This window comes from Cenococcum geophilum (assembly GCF_001692895.1).
Source record: "Cenococcum geophilum 1.58 unplaced genomic scaffold K441scaffold_2, whole genome shotgun sequence".
In the NCBI taxonomy this organism is placed as follows: Eukaryota; Fungi; Ascomycota; class Dothideomycetes; order Gloniales; family Gloniaceae; genus Cenococcum; species Cenococcum geophilum.
Window position 1 is genome coordinate 4,087,715 of NW_027137560.1, and position 18,784 is coordinate 4,106,498.

The following is an 18,784-nucleotide window of genomic DNA, read 5'->3' on the forward strand; positions in this document are numbered from 1 at the left end:
GTCTCCTTAACGCAAGCGAGGAAGTAACTCGTTCAGTCTGCAAAGTCACTAAGGACTGCTGACTCGGGTTCGGGGCAATCGAAGATTCGGAACGTGTTTGATGACCTTTCCAGCGCTAGACATTTAGCCAATATATATTAAAACCGGCGAGCCCACACGTCTTGGATCTAAGAAAGGAACATCACTAGTTTCTCCGTTGACGCAGCGTCCGAAGTCGTCAGCGTTAATATGGTGTTGGAGATTCTTCGAAGAATTCATCGAAGGATTTGGGTTTTTAGGGGAGGGGGAGTGTACGGCGCATCGGATCGGACAAATCCCGTTCATACTGCAAGTCCCGGCAAAATGAAGCTTACTCAATCCTCCCAAAATAGCCTAACGGTTTTCTCCATCCCTGACCCCAGCAACAAAGCTTGCGCCCCGATTCGAAGTAAAGTTAGGTGTTGAAACCCGGAACGTGCATACCAAACTGATGGCGCTGGCTAATTTGGGAGGGACTCAGGGCTAAGGCTGAAGTTTCAAGATTTCAGCAAGAAATTCACCATGACGAATGGTTAAACACTGCGGCGCATCACAATCTTTTTAACTTTTATTATTTTGTGGCTGCTACAATGTGAGATTTTAGCTTCTTTGCTCAACTCACCCAGCAAAGTTAATTCTTCTCCAGTTTTGGCTTGACGCTGACTCAGACCAATTTCAAACCCGCACAGGGACTATCCACCCCTACTCCCGCTCCGTCCAATCGTCTAAAAGTACATGGCCTTTCTCCCGCCTGATGATGCGGAAATGATCTTCCGAAGCTCTTTTATCCAGAGCTCTTGGAAAATGGAGCGTGATCGCAAGATCGGTCCAGCCCTGGGGGCTTAGAAACGTTTTAGGAGGGCCCGAAGGCAAATCCCCTGAAAAACGAGAACGTGCTGAGATGCTCAGTTTGGAGACAATCCATTTTTCATCCTTAATATTTTTCTAATTTGCTTCTCGCAGCGATGCTGCGGTGAAACAGTGATACTATCGTAAGGCCGGATCTTTCGCAAAAGGATAATGAGATTCTTCGGTAGAGGGTGTCCGTATCATCGGTACTCCAGGCATGCCACCGGGAACAGTATTGGTGCCTGATAACTCCGCAGCTTCTGTAAAGGTCTCCCGTGGTGCCTCAGAAGCTCCATGTTGTTCCGCTAGCTCAACTGGCTTTTCTAAAGTTGCTGGTAGCTCGTAGTGGTGATTGGGTGGGCTCTGTAAATCCGCATTTTGTAACTCTGTCTTTTCTGCCCCATCAAGTTCCCGAGGTTCCATATCTTTACGGCGTTTCCGGGCTCGAAGCCAGAGAAGCAAACCTGCCAATATGGCTAGAGCGGCAACACCTCCTATAACCCCACCCGCAATGGCTCCAGCGTGACTTTTGTGACCAGCAGCGCCTACAGGCGTTTGAGACGGGGTGGCTGACGGCGATGGTTGAGCTCTCGTGGTGTTAAACACTTCTGCGAGACCAGTTTGATTGTATCCGAGAATGGGGGACTTGATGGTTGCACCACCGCTTGGACTTCCTCCCAGCCAGTCAACAATTGGTGTCGGGACAAGGTATTCCGGCGCGTAGGCATTGTAGACACTTCCCCAGGTAATTGTTGACATATCCAAAATCGCGACGCCCTTAATCTCCCAGTCGCACTGTTCATTTGTGGTGTTTCCGCCGAGTGTGAGCATCTGGCGGTTGCCAACAACATGACAATCATGTCCCCAGCGTGGACTCTGACCAAAGTTTATCTGCGTCCAGTTGAATGCTGGAAGAGAAAGAACGTAGACGTCATCATATTCTACTGACTTAATGGGATCGCGACCACCATATAAGTATCTGCTACAGTTAGAAATAGGAAGTTATACTTTTGATGCAAGTCTTACATATGGTGGCTGGAATTGTCGGGCGCGGAAGCGGAAACTGTGCAGAAATCTATACGAGGTTGGGGTATATCACCACTGGTAGACTGGCTATACCAGGTCCCATTCCCTCCAGTATTTTCAAGGTATGAGTTAATATCGAAAACATCAACAACGTCAAATCCAAGCTTTCAGGTATGTTAGCATTGAATTTGACATGCCATGGTTCTGGTAACCTTACCAGACTGCCATCTGTGGAATTGCTTGTCAGATTGAGCTTCGGACTCAGTTGCCCTCCAAGTGCCACAAGAATCCCCTTCTTTCCTACCGGGGCAATATACTCCATACATCCGCCCACTCTCGGCCCATATCCAGTTATATTAGCGGTTGAAATATTCCTAGAAGTTTGACTGGTAAGGTCGATAACAAGCATGCCGCCAAGGTGGACGGTAGTGTCGTTACCAAAATTCTGTGTCACTGGTGATGTTCCTTTATCAACCTGGCCGTTAAGGTAAAATCCCAGTGATTGGTCAACTGCTTCTGCCGCCGCCCCGTGGTTCGGCTTCCAGGGCTGCCCTATATCGTATTGATTCCACTTATTTGGATCCTGTACTGAGGAATTGTAGCTGTATGACCATAGAGAGTATGTACTTGCATCAGGAGCCACATAGCCCAAGAAACTAGTGTTTCCCATGAATGTTGTTCCTCCGAAAGCAAACACTTCTTCGACATCCGCTGGGCCATGGAACATTGTCCCACGAATAAGACTGGGCGGATATGTTCCTGTCTTTGGGTTGGCCGTAGTTTTATCTTCATCTGTTATTGTGATGTTCGTCTTCCAATCCCACGAGGTCACCATCGAGACTTTTATCATATATGTATCTGAATTGCCTTAGTATGGTTCTGTATTATACGAATATGGCAACTCACTGATTCCAAGAACTATATCAGAAGTTATTCCAGAATGATAGAATGTTTCTATCCCGCCATTGATGAACAGGGTATCGTCCTTCACAACCGCTACAAATGACCTATTAGTGTGACGGGCGAGACTGGAAGTAGGGATGTTCACTCACAGGACGAAAACCATCGCGAGCAAAAGTAGAAGATAGGATCCAACGGCGAATACAATTGGCAATGAACGACGGTTGGTAACCAAATAAGAATAACGCAAAAAAAAAGTAAAGACGAGCGCAGCCTAGATAGTGACACCACAGGAGAGAATGCCATATTGAAGAGGCATCAATTGGGTTTGGTAGACAACCACAGCGTTGAAAGCGACCAGCAGCGAAACGCTTGGGCTTACTTAAATTTTCTACGGACAGCGGCGTAAGGTGCCTCTTATTCATTAATAACCTTAGAAACTGATGGCAGACGCGATCCGAGCGCTAGGCGGAACAGGTCCCTGCTACAGAAGCATCAGCATTTCCATTTGGGAGGGCCGAGAGCCCAAAGTAAGTATGTGCAAATTGCTCAACCCCCCTGGATGCAGTGCATCGGCGGGGTTTCCCATCGCTATTAGACGGATTTCGTAGATTTCCTTGCGCTAATTTGGTGTCCTGCAGCTTGTTCAAAGGAGCTTTGATTGTCGTGATCGTTATAATCTAACGCTTTTAATAATATAACGTTGCGTTAAAATACTACCCTATTTTACGAAGTATTCTAACGCTGCGGTGTGTGCACATACTAGCGCCTTTCTTGATTTGCTCGTAGGCCTACTCACAGCCTGTACTTGCGACGATCGTGACGTTGAGGCCGTAATTTTCATAATTATATGAATTGCCACCGCTGAGGTAAGAATGTACTATATCCCCACTAGTTAGGGTCCCCTGTATGGCAAAAAGAGACACACTTAAGCCTCCCCGAAATCCGTCTATTGAATGATTGGCCAAATATTCCAGGCTGATGCAGGGTGCTCGGCGACCAAACTCAGAGGAACGCATAAACATGCGGCCGGAAGCTAGATAAGAGCGCTCAAGCCACAGCAACACAGTCCTGAGGAATGAAACTCACTCCGTTCTCACGACCTCCACAGCCAGCTGGGAACCGGAAAGCTCGAGGCGCTATACAGCCAAGATGACCAGCCCTGCCGACGATCTGATATGACTGACGCCATGGATCCGGTAGGAATACTGGCAAGCTTAAGTGATCCTTCCCGCTGCAGGCCGAATGGGCGGGCTTGGAGCATGGAGAGAACCGGTGAGCTCAGGGTGTTATGTATGTTATCATCAACGGCTTCCAGCGGGCCTCCAGGTGGAGGGCATGGCTGCGGTCACAAGCTGCGAGAGTGCTGAAGCTGCACAGATGGTGCGTTGAAAATTGAGCTGGACGAGCAATGCACGTCGGGGATCCCTGCCCAACATAGCCGAGCCGGGTGAAGACAAATTGCTCGAGCGTCAAGTGCGGCATCTTGCTAGTCTCATTCGCTTCATTCGCCGGCTATTCTGTGCCGTTGGCTGTGATTATCAACGAAAGCCTCCTCTGGACTGACGTGCCAAAGCCGCACCACAGCATGCAATATGGGAGTTCATCCTTCCGACCGTCAGTTCCCTGCTTGAGTAATCCGTGCCCGGCCTGAGTAATCCGTGCTCCCGACCAGAATTCCAACCCACCTGGATTACCCTCCCAATTTCGTCTGTAGATGCTTTTTATCGGGTCGCTAGCCCGCCGCGACGTCTGGGATTGGGCTGCCTTATAACTTCCTGAAACGTTCTAGCATTACAGCTGCGGGTGAGGCTGATGCTGCAAACCATCACCGATGAAAGCTGAGCCTGTAACAACTGGGGAAATTGTGTGAGGCTGAGTTGACATGGTATTGGAAGCCCATATCCACATCGGTGGGTAAAGAGCATATGCAGCTGACTGGATTTCTCGCCTGACTGGATTTCCCACTTCTCGTCATGCTGCATGCTGTCCCCGCCCTTATGTATCCTATTTGCTAGTGAGGTGTGAGCTCAATTTTTGCGTCATGATTGCTTTTTCATCAATGGGGTCAGGTGTTTAAGAAGACTACACAAGGTTTTCATTACATTGAGTTCTGAAGGATTTTGAATGGTTGAATAAAGCCTCCATGGTGTGTTGAGGTAATGACTAAACGAATGGCTTTTCAAATGTGTCTTTCTCCAGAACCCTGGGATGCAGCCCTCTGAGAATACGATACGCTGTCGCGCCTCCTAGTTGCCACCATCTGCGCCAGTTCTAGATGCCCCTTGCCCTCCTCCCATTCACAGTGCCGGCTTCATCAAAGAAAATCCTCCCGGCTCAATTTGTCAAAGCAAAGTAATCAGCCCTATCCGGCTCTCCTCACCGATAACGACGCAGACACCAAGAAATCTCAGTAATATTACGTTAAGAAGCATACGGCACATCCGGCCGCTGCCGTCCTCAAACGGATAGATGTTGACAAACACATGGCAATATCGCGCAGCCATCTCGATAATGTCCGCATCTTCGCTCTCTTCTGTGATCGTCTCATCATTGAATCGTGAAACCAGAGCTTTCATGTATACAGGGGCCGACTGCGGCCGCATGAACTCCCACTTCCTTTGAGAGTTTGGACCGTAATGATGGGACGGTTACACGGCCGGTTCGGTACTCTCCAGGATGGACTGATTCTCCATCCCCGCCCGTGCATGAAATGGCGGTTTCTCTCATCGAACCAACACTGTGACGAGCCAAATGTATGCCTTTGCGTGTTGTATGATTTCATGCCGTGTCCTCACGACTTCGTGCTCTGATGGAAATCTGCCAAGGTATTCCGCGACGCCATAAAAATCGTCTGTGTATGTATCCGTCGCGTCAATTTGTTCCTGTTTGAAGACAGTTTCACAGATGGCTTCCGTATGAGCTCTGGAGCTTCCCAGGCTTTCAATAGAGTTGCTTCCGAATATAGCTGCGTAAGGGTTGCTGAGAATTATCAAGGTAAGTGTCTCGGCAGATTCGTGAGAGTCCCGGACGCAGATTGGCCACGGCCATTCCTGGCCCAACGCTTGACTGATAATTTCTTCCATTTGGGCGTCCGAGACAATGTATGGATGATTAGGAACCAAGATATTGATTGTATTTGATGCTGATTCGTCTTTCGGAGGTTGGCGAAGGAGCTATATCCCCGCTGATTAACGTACCGCGTTATCGATAAGACTTCAACCAATGAGGAGCCCTAGATTGACAAACTTTTGGTGTTGCATGCACGGACTATCATCTTATCGATGAGGTAGGAGATAGGCTGACGCTTCGTTCCTTCCTCATATCAGTGTGTTTTTTGAATCTTAAGACATATCGAAACTAGGCCGTTAACTAGGTGAATTTGACCGAGATCCCTACAATGTAGGCTATTGTACAAAAAGAAGATCGGATGTTTGGTGATGGATGGGGGCGGGCTAAGAGGAAATTCGAATGTTGTCAAGGGCAAAATTCACCTTTCCCAAGTACGGGCCCTAGAAGACAGCCACTGTTCAGCGGTGTGCCTTTCAAGTTTCATAGATTTTGTGGAGATGTGATTAAATTTCCAAAATCATGAAGATAATTTGAGGACTCTTCAAAAAATTTATGTTCTACAAGGTAGTCTGTATTCGACTAACTCCAGCCTCTCTAGATATTTTTGTCAACCCATAAAATACGTCCTATTTGGCTTCGCCAAAAGGACCGGTCTTTTTGAGCCAATTGGGCGATCGACATACCTACCCCACAATAACCAGTGAAGTAAGTCACAGCATCTTCATCTACGCAAAGATAGGACAAAGCATGTAAAAGCAATCACTCATTTAGCTGACCTGCACTTCACCGTAGGAGCATCCTACTCTGGCCTCTTTGACAATCCAACCTCCAACTCCTCCATCACAGCCCGTAAACCGTTTATTACTCGACATTGCTTGGCGAAAGACACAGTGCGAAACTTGCGCCTCAGCTGTTGATAATCGAGATCTAGAAGAACCACACTAGGTTCTCGTCTGCAATCAATCTCCTTACTGCGCTACATCGCCATCGAAATCCGGCTCTGATTTCTTACTCTTGCTGTTTTTAGCCATTGGTGTTGACGGAGGGAAAGGTTCTTCTGAATTTATCTGGTCAATGATGGATTGTAATCGTTGTTATAACCGGCTCTATTCTTATGCCCATCAGCGGTGCGGTTGGTATCCTCACGGAGACTCTTACCATCGAGGCAAAGAGTCAGGATATCGGCATCCGCAGTCGCGGGTTCTCTGAAAGGCTCTTCTTCAGTATCGAAATGATTCTGTAGATTATTCTCTAGGTCCTTGACAGCACTAGTCCGTCTTATGCCTCGCTTGCAATAGTGAACTAGCTCATTGGAGTTACTAGATGTAGAGTCAAGTTCTAAGACTGATAACAGGCCCTCAAGTTCCTCTTGTCGATCGGTAGTCCGTGCACCGATTGTAAGAAAAGAATGATGACTCTGTCTATTGAATGGTGGCTCTAGAGCCTCTATATATACATGAGAAAGGTGTAGGAAATGAGAACGAGACGGGGGTAGGGGGTTGGCAATGGAAACAAGGGGTAGGTGACCGAGTCAATGACTGACTCAATGACTGACTCAATGGGAGGTAGCTGAGTCGGTGACAAGATAACCCGATTCAGGTCGACACCTCTTCTGCTGAGAGCGGCACCAGTGGTGTATTACCAGAGATATCGGCTTCGAACATGCACTCTGCAGATGAACCTTCGGATAAGGGTGGGCTCGAAATCTCATGATACTGCTGAGCCCCTTGTTCTCGAACTTGGCTTAGACTGTCAAACCAATCTTCGCTTGCATCCGGTTCTGAATTGATGGAGAGCTGAGAGTCTTCAATGTTTTCAATGTGGGGAGCCATTTATCTCAGAGTTTGTTGCACGAGAGTCCAGCGAGATTCGAAGTTGCTCTGAAATACGGGTCAAGCAGTGGTCCCAATAATATTTATATCCATCGCTTCTCAACGATATATTCATTCATAAGCAATTATAACGATTGGATTTTTTAAGACCCTTATGAATGAATATCCATACGCTTATGAATATATATAGGAAAGTTAAAGCCTCGTGGTGTAGTAAAAGGATGCTGAGGCGTATACGTAGTATTAATCGTACGCTCTACATTCTGGTATATACGCAAGAGTAAATTTTAATACTTGCCCGCAATAAAAGGGGGGGGTAAGGGCCTCTAGGAAGCCGTCGACCTTGACAAATAACTACAACACCATGCCAAGACTGGTTATATAGCTTATATAAGCCATATCGCGAATATCCATTCATATCGCGATATTTTAGCTCCCTTAATGATAACGATTGATATTTAGTCAAAATATCAATCCATTCATCACTGGGACCACTGGGGTCAAGAGTCGGATGCATGGCGACCTAGATGACGGGTAAGGAGAAGAAGCTGAAACCGACCCTGGGGTCGTGTAATGGTTGCTAAAGCGGTCTTGTAAAGGGATGGTGTGTCGCATATTGATGAGGGTAACACTGCCAGTACTTGGCGACTGCGTTATTGGCGACTGCGTTATTGGCGGCAGTGAGAAAGAAGGTATGGCTTGAGGGCTTCCAAGATTGTTACAAGCATCGAGAACACGAAGCAGACGTGCTCTGCAGTTATCCTGCGCAAACCGAGTTTGATGCTCTAGATAATTCGAAGGCTCTGCTGGGGAAGCATTACTGGCGGTCCAGGGGAGAGAACATGGAAGCCACTTTGGGAAGACATTTTCAGTCTACAGGGTGTAGATGGAGTGTCTTGACTGAAAACATAAAGACACTAAGGTATAAATGTAATTGGTGTATTGCCCTTGCAAAATCTGATGAATGAGACTTCGGTTTGTGAATCAAAAGGTTGCTATGACTATCATGTCTTTTAGGTATTGATAAAATTTCTTCTCAACACTTAAGTGAAGGCAGACGTAAAAAATAAATTGCAGTATGTGGATCTCCGAGTCATTTTCGAGTTGCGAGGAGCAAAAAATTCGTAGAATATGCGATGTTTAATGGGGAATAATTGAGCTGTGGTGGCCCTTACAATAGGAGGCCGTATGAGCGTCATGAAGGGATCTTCAGCCAGTTCTTCAACACACAAATCTGTAGAGCACTAATTAGAGGCATACTGAAAAATAACTTCAGCTTCTTGTTTCGGAGTGTATCCCGCAGATATCAGCTTTGGGTGTTGTGGCGATGGTACTGGAGGAGTCCTCCACATGCGTTTCCTGCTTACATAAGCAGAGTCCCTTCTTATTCGGTCTTAGCTCGGTCCCAGACGATCAACCAATCATAAGCTGCTTATATAACAGATTAATCATCTTATGTTATTGTCGTCTGGTACACGGTTCGGAAATTTATTAATCCCTTGCGCCGATTTATATATAATTCTTATACAAACTCGCGCGCCATACTAAATCCTTTAGCTATTAATTAATAACGAACTAATGCCTTTATAAATAATCGGCCAACGTTATGTTCTAGAACTTTATAAGGCAATTCTAATGCTACCAAAATTATTGCAAACGGCCTGGTAGTTATTACTATATTTCGCCTTAAATAAGCGAATCTCCCCTTTAAAGCTTTACTTAAAACTCTACTACTATTAATTAATAATAAACTAACGCCTTTATAGATAATCGGCCAACGTTATATTCTAGAGCTTTATAAGGCAATTCTAATGCTACCAAAATTATTATAAACGGCGTTATAGTTACTGCTATATTTTACCCTTAAATATTACCACTAAAATAGTAAATATTTAGCCAGAGCTATTAACCATTACCAATCCTTAACATTTAACCTCCTATATTAATATTTTATAGTAGATAAATACCTAAATAGCTATATATTTATATCTAGACTAACTCTAGGCCTTATTACCTGCTTTATTACTCTTCCGCTGCCTGCATAAACGCCTACACGAAAGCCTGCACGAAAGCCTGCACGAAGCCTGCACGAAGCCTGCACGACGTCTGCACGAACGCCTGCACGAATACAAACTCTATATAAAGCTCTGCACAAGGCTCTGCACGAGGCTCTGCTTAAAGCTCCGGTCGAAGCTCTGGTCGAAGCTCTGGTCGAAGCTCTGGTCGAAGCTCTGGTCGAAGCTCTGGTCGAAGCTCTGGTCGAAGCTCTGGTCGAAGCTCTGGTCGAAGCTCTGGTCGAAGCTCTGGTCGAAGCTCTGGTCGAAGCTCTGGTCGAAGCTCTGGTCGAAGCTCTGCTTGAGGCTCTGGTCGAGGCTCTGGTTAAGGCTCTGGTCAAGGCTTTGGTCGAGGCTCCGCTCGAGGCTTTGGTCGAGGTCCGCTCGAAGCTCTGGTCGAAGCCGTGGTCGAAGCTCTGGTTGAAGCTCTGGTTGAGGCTCTGGTTGAGCTCTGGTTGAGGCTCTGGTTGAGGCTCTGGTTGAAGCTCTGGTTGAAGCTCTGCTCGAAGCTCTGCACGAAGCTCTGCTCGAAGCTCTGCACGAAGCTCTGCTCGAAGCTCTGCTCGAAGCTCTGCACGAAGCTCTGCTCGAAGCTCTGCTCGAAGCTCTGCTCGAAGCTCTGCACGAAGCTCTGCTCGAAGCTCTGCTCGAAGCTCTGCTCGAAGCTCTGCTCGAAGCTCTGCTCGAAGCTCTGCTCAAAGCTCTATACGAGGCTCTGCTCAAAGCTCTGCACAAGGCTCTGCTCAAAGCTCTGCACAAGGCTCTGCTCGAAGCTCTACTCAAAACCTTATATAGAGCTTTAAAGCTCTACTAACACAGCACTAATATACTACGAAGGTTCTATAATTAGCTATATAACCACCTATATAATTATTATTATTAATTCTATTTATTGCCCAATTTGGTCCCTTTTTAGGTCTATATAGGAAAAAGCCCTATAAGGGGAAAACCCTAAGTATTTCCTTTTAGCTAGTCCTATTCGTTCCATCTTCGCCTAGCTAGTATATCTTTATATCTTCTAGTCTACATTATATACTATACTTCCTAGGTATATTAGAAAATCTAAAAGGAGTAGTAAAAGGGTCTAGAAATTCGCTAGTAAGCCGCCTATAGCTAGGCGGGGGTATTTAGTCCTTAAGGGGCTAGAATAGGGCGTATTATTTAGTGTCCTCCTATTANATCTTATATGCTATTTANAACTACTAAAGAATTCCTTAGCCTATAAGCTATTTTACTACTATTTATAAGCCCCTACTTATAAAGAGTATCTAAGTGATATTATTTATGCCTACGCTAGCGAGTAGCTAGTCCCTTACTAAGCGGTAGCTATAGAATAGTAGTATATAATATACTAACTAAATAGGCCACTGGTATATATATTAAGTTAACTAAGAAGTAGTCCGTGTAGGCCTAATAGGGATCTAAATTAGACATTAAGTAATAAATNATTATTATTATATATTAAGGTAAGATATTTAATATATAGATATTAGCTATATATTTAGACCTAGAACCTTTATCTATAGTAGAAAGACAGCTATAGATTTTACCTTTATTAGTCCTTTATATAAAAGAAGAGTTAGTATTAACTATAGGGTATTCTATATAGCTGCGTCTTATATTTTTACTACCTCTTTCTATTATTACTTCTATTTAAAACCTACCTATCTTATAATTAGTATAGTAAATCTCTATTTATATTAGTAACCTCCTATTCTCTATTACCATTATAATACTCTACTAGTATAGCGCTAGGTCTTTACCTAGTAAGATAATAATTTCCATATTTTCTTTTCTCTCTATTATTTATAGGTAGAGGGCTTCCTAGCTAGTATACTTAGGCATATTACCTCTTTAAGGGGCTATCGCTTCTTATATATATCTTGTTCCATACTACAATATTTTATTTATTAAGGACTTTGGAGCTCTTGCTGCACCCGGCCCAAAAAGACTAAAACCAACTAAAAAAAACCCTAAAAAACATTTAGAGAATCCCCCTAAGATGCATGCATCGCAGGGGAGGTATATATTAAACGACGGTGGTTCGCACTCGCGCGCGTCTACTAGAACTATGCCTAGCAATGGCCCTCTATAACAAGAACGGGCGAATACCATACTATAAAGCGGAAAGACCTCTATTGAGAAGGCATCTAATAAAGTATAAAGCCTATTAGACGCGTTTAGTATCCGCAGTTATAGGGGAGTAACCGTTAGCTATAATGAACTAATATAGCTAGCAGAATGGCTCCGCTAGTTTAGCGAACCTTAGGCGCCCCTCTAGTAAACCCTTAATTAAATCCTCTAATAGTTAAGTAAAATTAAAAATAAATAAAACCCTTTTTTACCGGCGAACCGTACCTAGGCCGCCGTAGCTACGCGTCTACAGTATAGGGAACCTACCCCCCTAAAGACAACATCTAGGTATATAATTATAATATAACCAAATATAGAAAAAGTAAAGGGGCTTAGGGGATAATTAGAAACAGAAGTTCTTATAGAGATTTATAAAGAGGTTTATAACGCTATTATAGTCCAACACCTTAGAAGTAGAGATATTAGAGTTACCCTAAGGGACTAATAGGTAAAGGAATGAGCCGTTAGGGTAGGGAACAGGCTAGGGGAACGTATTAGCATAAAAGTGCTCCGCGAAGATTACCTAGTTAAAGTTCTAGCGGTTCCCCTAAGCCTTAAGGTAGAAAAGGGACGCTAGGCGGACAATATAGCAACTATATATAAGATAGTAAAACAAACGGAACGCCTTATACTAGGACTTAAGATTACCTAAATCTAATAGCTTTAATAGGAAAATGTAAACTAAGTATATAATAAGAATAATAAAAGAATATAAGGGTCGCTAAAGACTTATTAGGGAAACGCTAGTTAAACATATAGCTCCCTTATTATTAGTATATATACACTAGGAATACAAAAACTCCTTATTTAAAAAGGTATTATTATAAATGGCCTTATATATAACGCAAGGCTTTATAACTATAGACTCCGCCTAAAATAATACTATCGCTATATATAATGGGGGCACACCTAATCTATATACGCAGTATAAGTATACTGCGGCTACTATATAGGCCCCTATAATATAAGACACTACTTAAATTAAGACTAAATAAAATACGTAAACTGCTACTAAAGCACACATAAGGCGTAGGAGAGAGAAGACTGCATTAAATATAGGAGACGGAAGGTTAGGGCTTAATAGCTGCGGGAATAACTGTACGCTAGGTTATATAAATGGAAATAATAGGCAATAAGCTAGGGGGGCGCAGGTGCCCTTCTAGCGTTTCCTACCTTTAATATTAGGGGGCTAGGCTAGCTATCCCAAGCCTTAATAGGCCAGAAGCGACGCTGCGCGATATTACTAGACCGTATAGGGATATAAGGGTTACAGGGGACATAAGGGAGAGGACGCCTTGTAGAAAACCCCTTATAGACAGCTATAGCAAGCTTAAAACCGGGATAGTTAAGAATTAGACTTAACGCGGCAAATATAATATTTATAGCCAACTCTTAAAGGGTATATAGCTAATTAGTAAGAATAGGGGAAGAACTAAAGATAATAACAGATTTAGATATAAAAGCGCTAGTAGAAACATAAGACACGGAAATGGAAAGCTCTATATAAAATAAGTAATAACTAGGGTGCAGATACAAGAGATAGAAGTTTTAAATATTCTAGAGAAAGTGGAAACAGAAGAAGTAAGAAATAATAAAGAGGCAAAGGACCCTCGCCGGGGGTCCGCCACCTATCCATTATATAGTATAACTATAGCAATATAAACCACCGTCTTATAAGGCCCCTACTAGATAGTCTAGACCTAGAGAAATACTATATCCTTGCTATATAAGAGCCGTACTATAATACCTATATATAATCAATATACTGCCCCTAAGGATTCTAGCTCCTATACGAACCAAAAGCAGCTATACGCGTATACTTTATAATTAGTAAGACTATTAGCCTATCCTTATAGTTATAGCAGGCAGTTAATCTAGATATTATAGTTATAATAATCCAGACATATAGAGGACCGGTATAAATTATTAATATATATAACCCTAGGGTTAAAGGGGTCCTATAAACAGAGAATATTATATTAGTAATAAGCTTACTTAAAACTAAAGGCATAGAGTTTATCCTATTAGGAGATATAAACCTCCACTACCCGCGGTAGGGGGGTATCTACGTCGCTGCTAAATAATAGGTAGAGTGCCTACTAAAAGCTATAGATACCTAGGGCCTTAAGCTAGCTACCCCCCCTAAAGCAATTATATGGTAACGAGAATCCGCTAAAAGTATAATTAACCTTATATTTATAGACAAAGGCCTATACTAGAGACTTAAAAGGTATAACCCTAAAGAAGAATAGGCACTTACCTTAGACTATATCCCTATCCAGATATAGCTAGATTTGGATATTAAGGCGTAACTAAATAGTAAAAGATACGTAATAAGGATGCTTAAGGTAAACAGTTTCCTTAATATAGTTAAATAATAACTCTAAGACCTAGAAGAAATCCACCCAATACTAAACAAGTAAGGCTTATTAGCCATCCCTAAGGAAATTAACCGAAGACTAGAAAGGATCTAGGCAGCAATTAAAAATAGGCTGGAAGAGCACTGCCCGGTCTTAAAACCGGGCCCCTATACACGACACACTTGGTCCATATAATACGCGGTTTTTATAGCTAGCCAATAATAAGCAAGAAGGAAATACTTAAGTAGCTATAATTCTAAAGATAAGAGATAATATAAAGATATAAGAAACCAGTTAAAGAATACCCTAAAAAAAAAAAGTAAGGAATAACTAGAGACGATTTATAAATAAGTATACTTTTAACCTAAGCCTCCCCTATAATAAGGGCCTATAGGCTATAGCAAAATAGGTAAAGAAAAAGGTAGGGCGATTAGTAGAAGATTTATACTTACTACCCCTATAAAGAGCAGGGGAATTATAGGCCACTAATAATAACGATAAGAAGGTAAAGATTCTTATAGAAAGGTTCTTCCCCTAACTAGCTCTAGCAGACCTTAGTAATATTACAGGTAAAGCACCAGTAACCCGCCTACGGGTTAATAGCAATATAATAATAGAGGAAATAGCCAGAACTATTAGCCGCCTTTTAAATAATATAGTACTAGGTCTAGATAGGATTCTAAATAAGGCCTTAAAGACCTGTAGACTACTTATAGCACCTTAGCTTGTAGATATAGCTAGAGCATACTTTATTATAGGCTACTACCTATAACTTAAAAGATCTATAATAACGGTGGTCCTATAAAAAGAAGGTAAAGTAGATTACTTAATCCCAAAAAGCTACCGCCCTATTGCCTTAGAAAACACTCTTAGCAAGATCTTAGAAAAGGTAATAGCGGACTATATAGCAGATACGGCTAAGGAATACGCCTTACTACTACAGAGCTAAATAGGGGCAAGAAAGAACCGCTTAACACTATTAGCACTTACGCTACTCGCTACCACTATTAAATCTACATAGGCGATATAAAGGGACTTTATAGTATTAATACTTAGCCTAAATATTAGTGGCGCCTATAATAATATATCCTACAAGCGTCTCCTATATATCCTTAGGGTAAAAGGCTTCCTAGAATGGATTATATAATTTATCTAAGGGTTTATAGATTAGAAAGAAACATTACTAGTCTTTAGTAGATACTAGAGCCCCCCTATTATAGTTACAATAGGAATACTATAAGGATTACCCCTCTCGCCTATACTCTTCCTTTTCTTTATAAGCAACCTACTTAACTTCTTTAAGAAAGAAGCGACCTAGGGGATAGGCTTTATTAACGATATAAACCTAATTATATACGGGCTATTAGCCGTAAAGAATTGCAGAATGCTAGAGAAAGCTTATAATACCTATATAGAATAGGCAAGACAATATAGAGTCTAATTCTTACTAGAGAAATACCAGCTAATCTATTTTATAAGAAAACGTAACTAATTTATAGATCTCTAGCATATAATCCACATTTAAGGCTTTAGGGGTTAACTAGTTTAGGGCCTAAGGGTATTAGGAGTATAGGTAGATAGTAAGCTCCGGTAGAGCGTATATGCAGTATAAGCGGCCCATAAGGGCTAAGTACAGTATATTATATTATTTAGGATCGTTAATTTTATATAGGGCCTATGCTTTTAGAGGCTACGCCTACTATATATAGCAGTTATCCGGCTAACTATAATATATAGGTCCAGTATTTAGGCTATTAGAGAATCTAAAAAAGGCCCCCCTAAGTCGCTCCTTAAACTACTTTAAAAGGTCCAAATAGCTTACCTTTAAAGTATAATAGGCGGATATAAGCGAACGGCTACAGCACTGCTTAAGAAGGAAGCTAATATTCCCCCCCTATAACTATATATTAAAGCCGCTGCAATATAAAGGACCTAAAATAAACGTAACTCTAATGTTATAAAGTATATTAAAACACGCCTAAATAAACTATGGAGGGACCCTAGGGCGCCCTATAGAAGAATAAACTAATAACCCTAAAGTAGGGAAGATATATTAAAGAAATAGGTAAAGAAAGTAGAAGAAGAATAGTGCTGCTTTAGGGCCCAGGCCTATATAGAGGAGGAAGGGAGACGCGTAAGAGGCCAGTAAAGATAATAGTAAGAGAGAGAAAGGAGCCAAAGTAGAGCATAAAAGAATGCTAGGAAACTATCTACCGTAATATAATACTGGTTAGACTAACGCTAGAGAGGTATATATAAGTTAAAGGTATAGAGGTTAACTAAGATAAGAGGAACCTAAGCCGTAGCATAGTTAACGCTATAGGGGGTAAACACTCTAGGGCTCCGAGAAGGCCTAATAAAGGCAGAAAATATAATAGCGATACTCTTAAGAATAGGAATAATAGAACTAAAAGACTGGCTCTACCAGGTAGGTGTCTTAGTAGGTAGCCTAAGATATAAATATAGCTAGCTAAAACAGACACCAAAACACGTAATACTGTTATGCCCCTTACACACTAACTAAGAAGTAATGCTTTTAGTAGCTAGCATAAAGAACTATAATATACTACTCTTAATATAAAAAGGCCTTAAGGCGGTTACCTAGTAGCTTATTAGCTAAAATATACTAAACTAGTTCTAGGTTGTAAGGGAAATAGTAATAAAGGGTGGGGGGGCGAGTAACGGGCGCCCCCTAATAACTCTATAGTAGTAGAGTAAAGTTTATAATACTAGCGCGTCCGTAGGCTTATTACGGCAGCAGTGGTTCCTAAAAAGGNTAAAAAGTAAGGTAGTAGAAGCACTATAGGTGACTTATAGGCGCCTTATAGGCGCCTTATAGGCGAGTCCTAAAAGGCAGGGAGATAGATTACAGGGTTTTCTTAAATAGAGTTTTCTCCCTATATATATATAAGGAGTAGTCCGCGTGGGCCTAATAGGGATCTAAATCGGACGTTAAGCAATGAATTATTATTATTATTATATATCTTGTTCCTTATATATATTTTAGTATTTAGTATATATTTTCTTCTACTAGGTAGCCTTATACTATAACTGCTCTTTATATAGTAGTTAAGTTAATATATAAGTCTAGTAGTAGAACTACTACTTCGCGTTCTAGTATAGCGCGTAGTATTCTTCTATAGGCCCCTATAGTTCTATATAGGCACTAGTTTTATAGCTTAGCTAATAGCGCTAAAGAGCTTTTTATTAGTACCTTATTATTTAGTCTTAGGCCCTTAATCTAAAAGCCGTATAGTATTATTAATCTTATTACTACTATATATAGTAGGCGTATATATTTAAAAAAGGGTCCTTATATTAAGGTAGTTATTTATAATACTGCTAAAAGTACTACTCCTCCTTTATAAGTAGTCTATATAATATACTTATTCTAGTTTAACCTAGAGTTTACCTAAACCCTTAAGACCTTAAGGGTAGCTTCTAGTTTTACTTTATAGCCTTAGATATTTACTATTAAGGCTAGGTTACTACTTACCCTTTTTTTCCTTATAAAGTAGATAAACTAGTAATTATCTTAGACTATATACCTATACGGATAGCGCTTAATGTCGCTATACTAGCGTAATAAACCTGCTAAAGATACGTTACTAAGAAATTTAACTTAAAAAAGTATACCTAGGAAGTTACTAATAGGCTAGCAGCTATACCTTAGGTATTACTAGAGAATATCTATTGGGAATAAGGCAAGCGGTCGTTACATGTCGTCACGTGTTGCCGCGGCACTAGCGTAGTAAGGAACCTTAGGTTCCTTACCTACCCCCTAATTCTAAACAATAAGCTTTATAACTAACATTCACTATATCTACTCAAGTAGCATTAGTGAGTTACCCTATAATACTAACACTAATTAGTGGTTGAATATACAGTTAACTACAGAGCAGCTAGGTTATTAATAGAAGAGACAGTCTTATGCAGGGGTGCTATATACGCTTATATGGAATAGATCCCGGCGATATTATGCTACCTTAGACTTACGGAAAACTAGTAATAGAAGTGTTACTAAGTACTAGGAGATACCAAGTTACGTCTATTACGTAGAATAATCACGTTTACGAAGATTTGGTTAAGTACTTTAGGTTAGAAGTATCACTAAACCTAAGGTCCTAAGTTAACGTCCGAAACGCGTCGAATAACATCTTAAATTACCCACCTTTAGACAGCAAACCTACGAGATCCTATAAAACCGAAAATCCTGCCTACCTTCAACGTATAACACCTCGTTAATTCTACCTACCATAGCATTAACCTATCCGAAGAAGTATAAGAAAGATATTAACCTAAAGATATAGGACAGAGCCGTAACTAACTTTGTAACCGCTAAGCAATAAGACCTAAATAGATTCTTAGTATACCACATAGAACACTATAAAAACAGCGAATACGATAATACCGCGCTATAGTATTATATAAAGGAGGACTTTATTAGATAGATAAAGGAAACATAGGTTCCTATAAATAAAGATATTATATGGGACTTCCGTAACTTTCTTTAGGAGTATAGAGTATTTATCCCTATGGA

At 41.6% G+C, this 18,784-nt stretch overlaps 1 protein-coding gene across 1 annotated transcript; it reads right to left on the reverse strand.

Annotated features, from left to right (window-relative positions):
- Positions 1 to 591: 591 nt before the first annotated feature.
- Positions 592 to 3,313, reverse strand: K441DRAFT_626147 (uncharacterized protein). The gene is made up of 5 exons (XM_067646121.1): positions 2,946 to 3,313; positions 2,800 to 2,889; positions 2,111 to 2,751; positions 1,894 to 2,057; positions 592 to 1,846 (listed from the first exon to the last, which is right to left on the reverse strand). Exons 1-5 carry the CDS (start codon positions 3,097 to 3,099, stop codon positions 1,006 to 1,008), a joined length of 1,890 nt encoding a protein of 629 aa, XP_067509986.1. The 5' UTR covers positions 3,100 to 3,313; the 3' UTR covers positions 592 to 1,005.
- Positions 3,314 to 18,784: the final 15,471 nt, after the last annotated feature.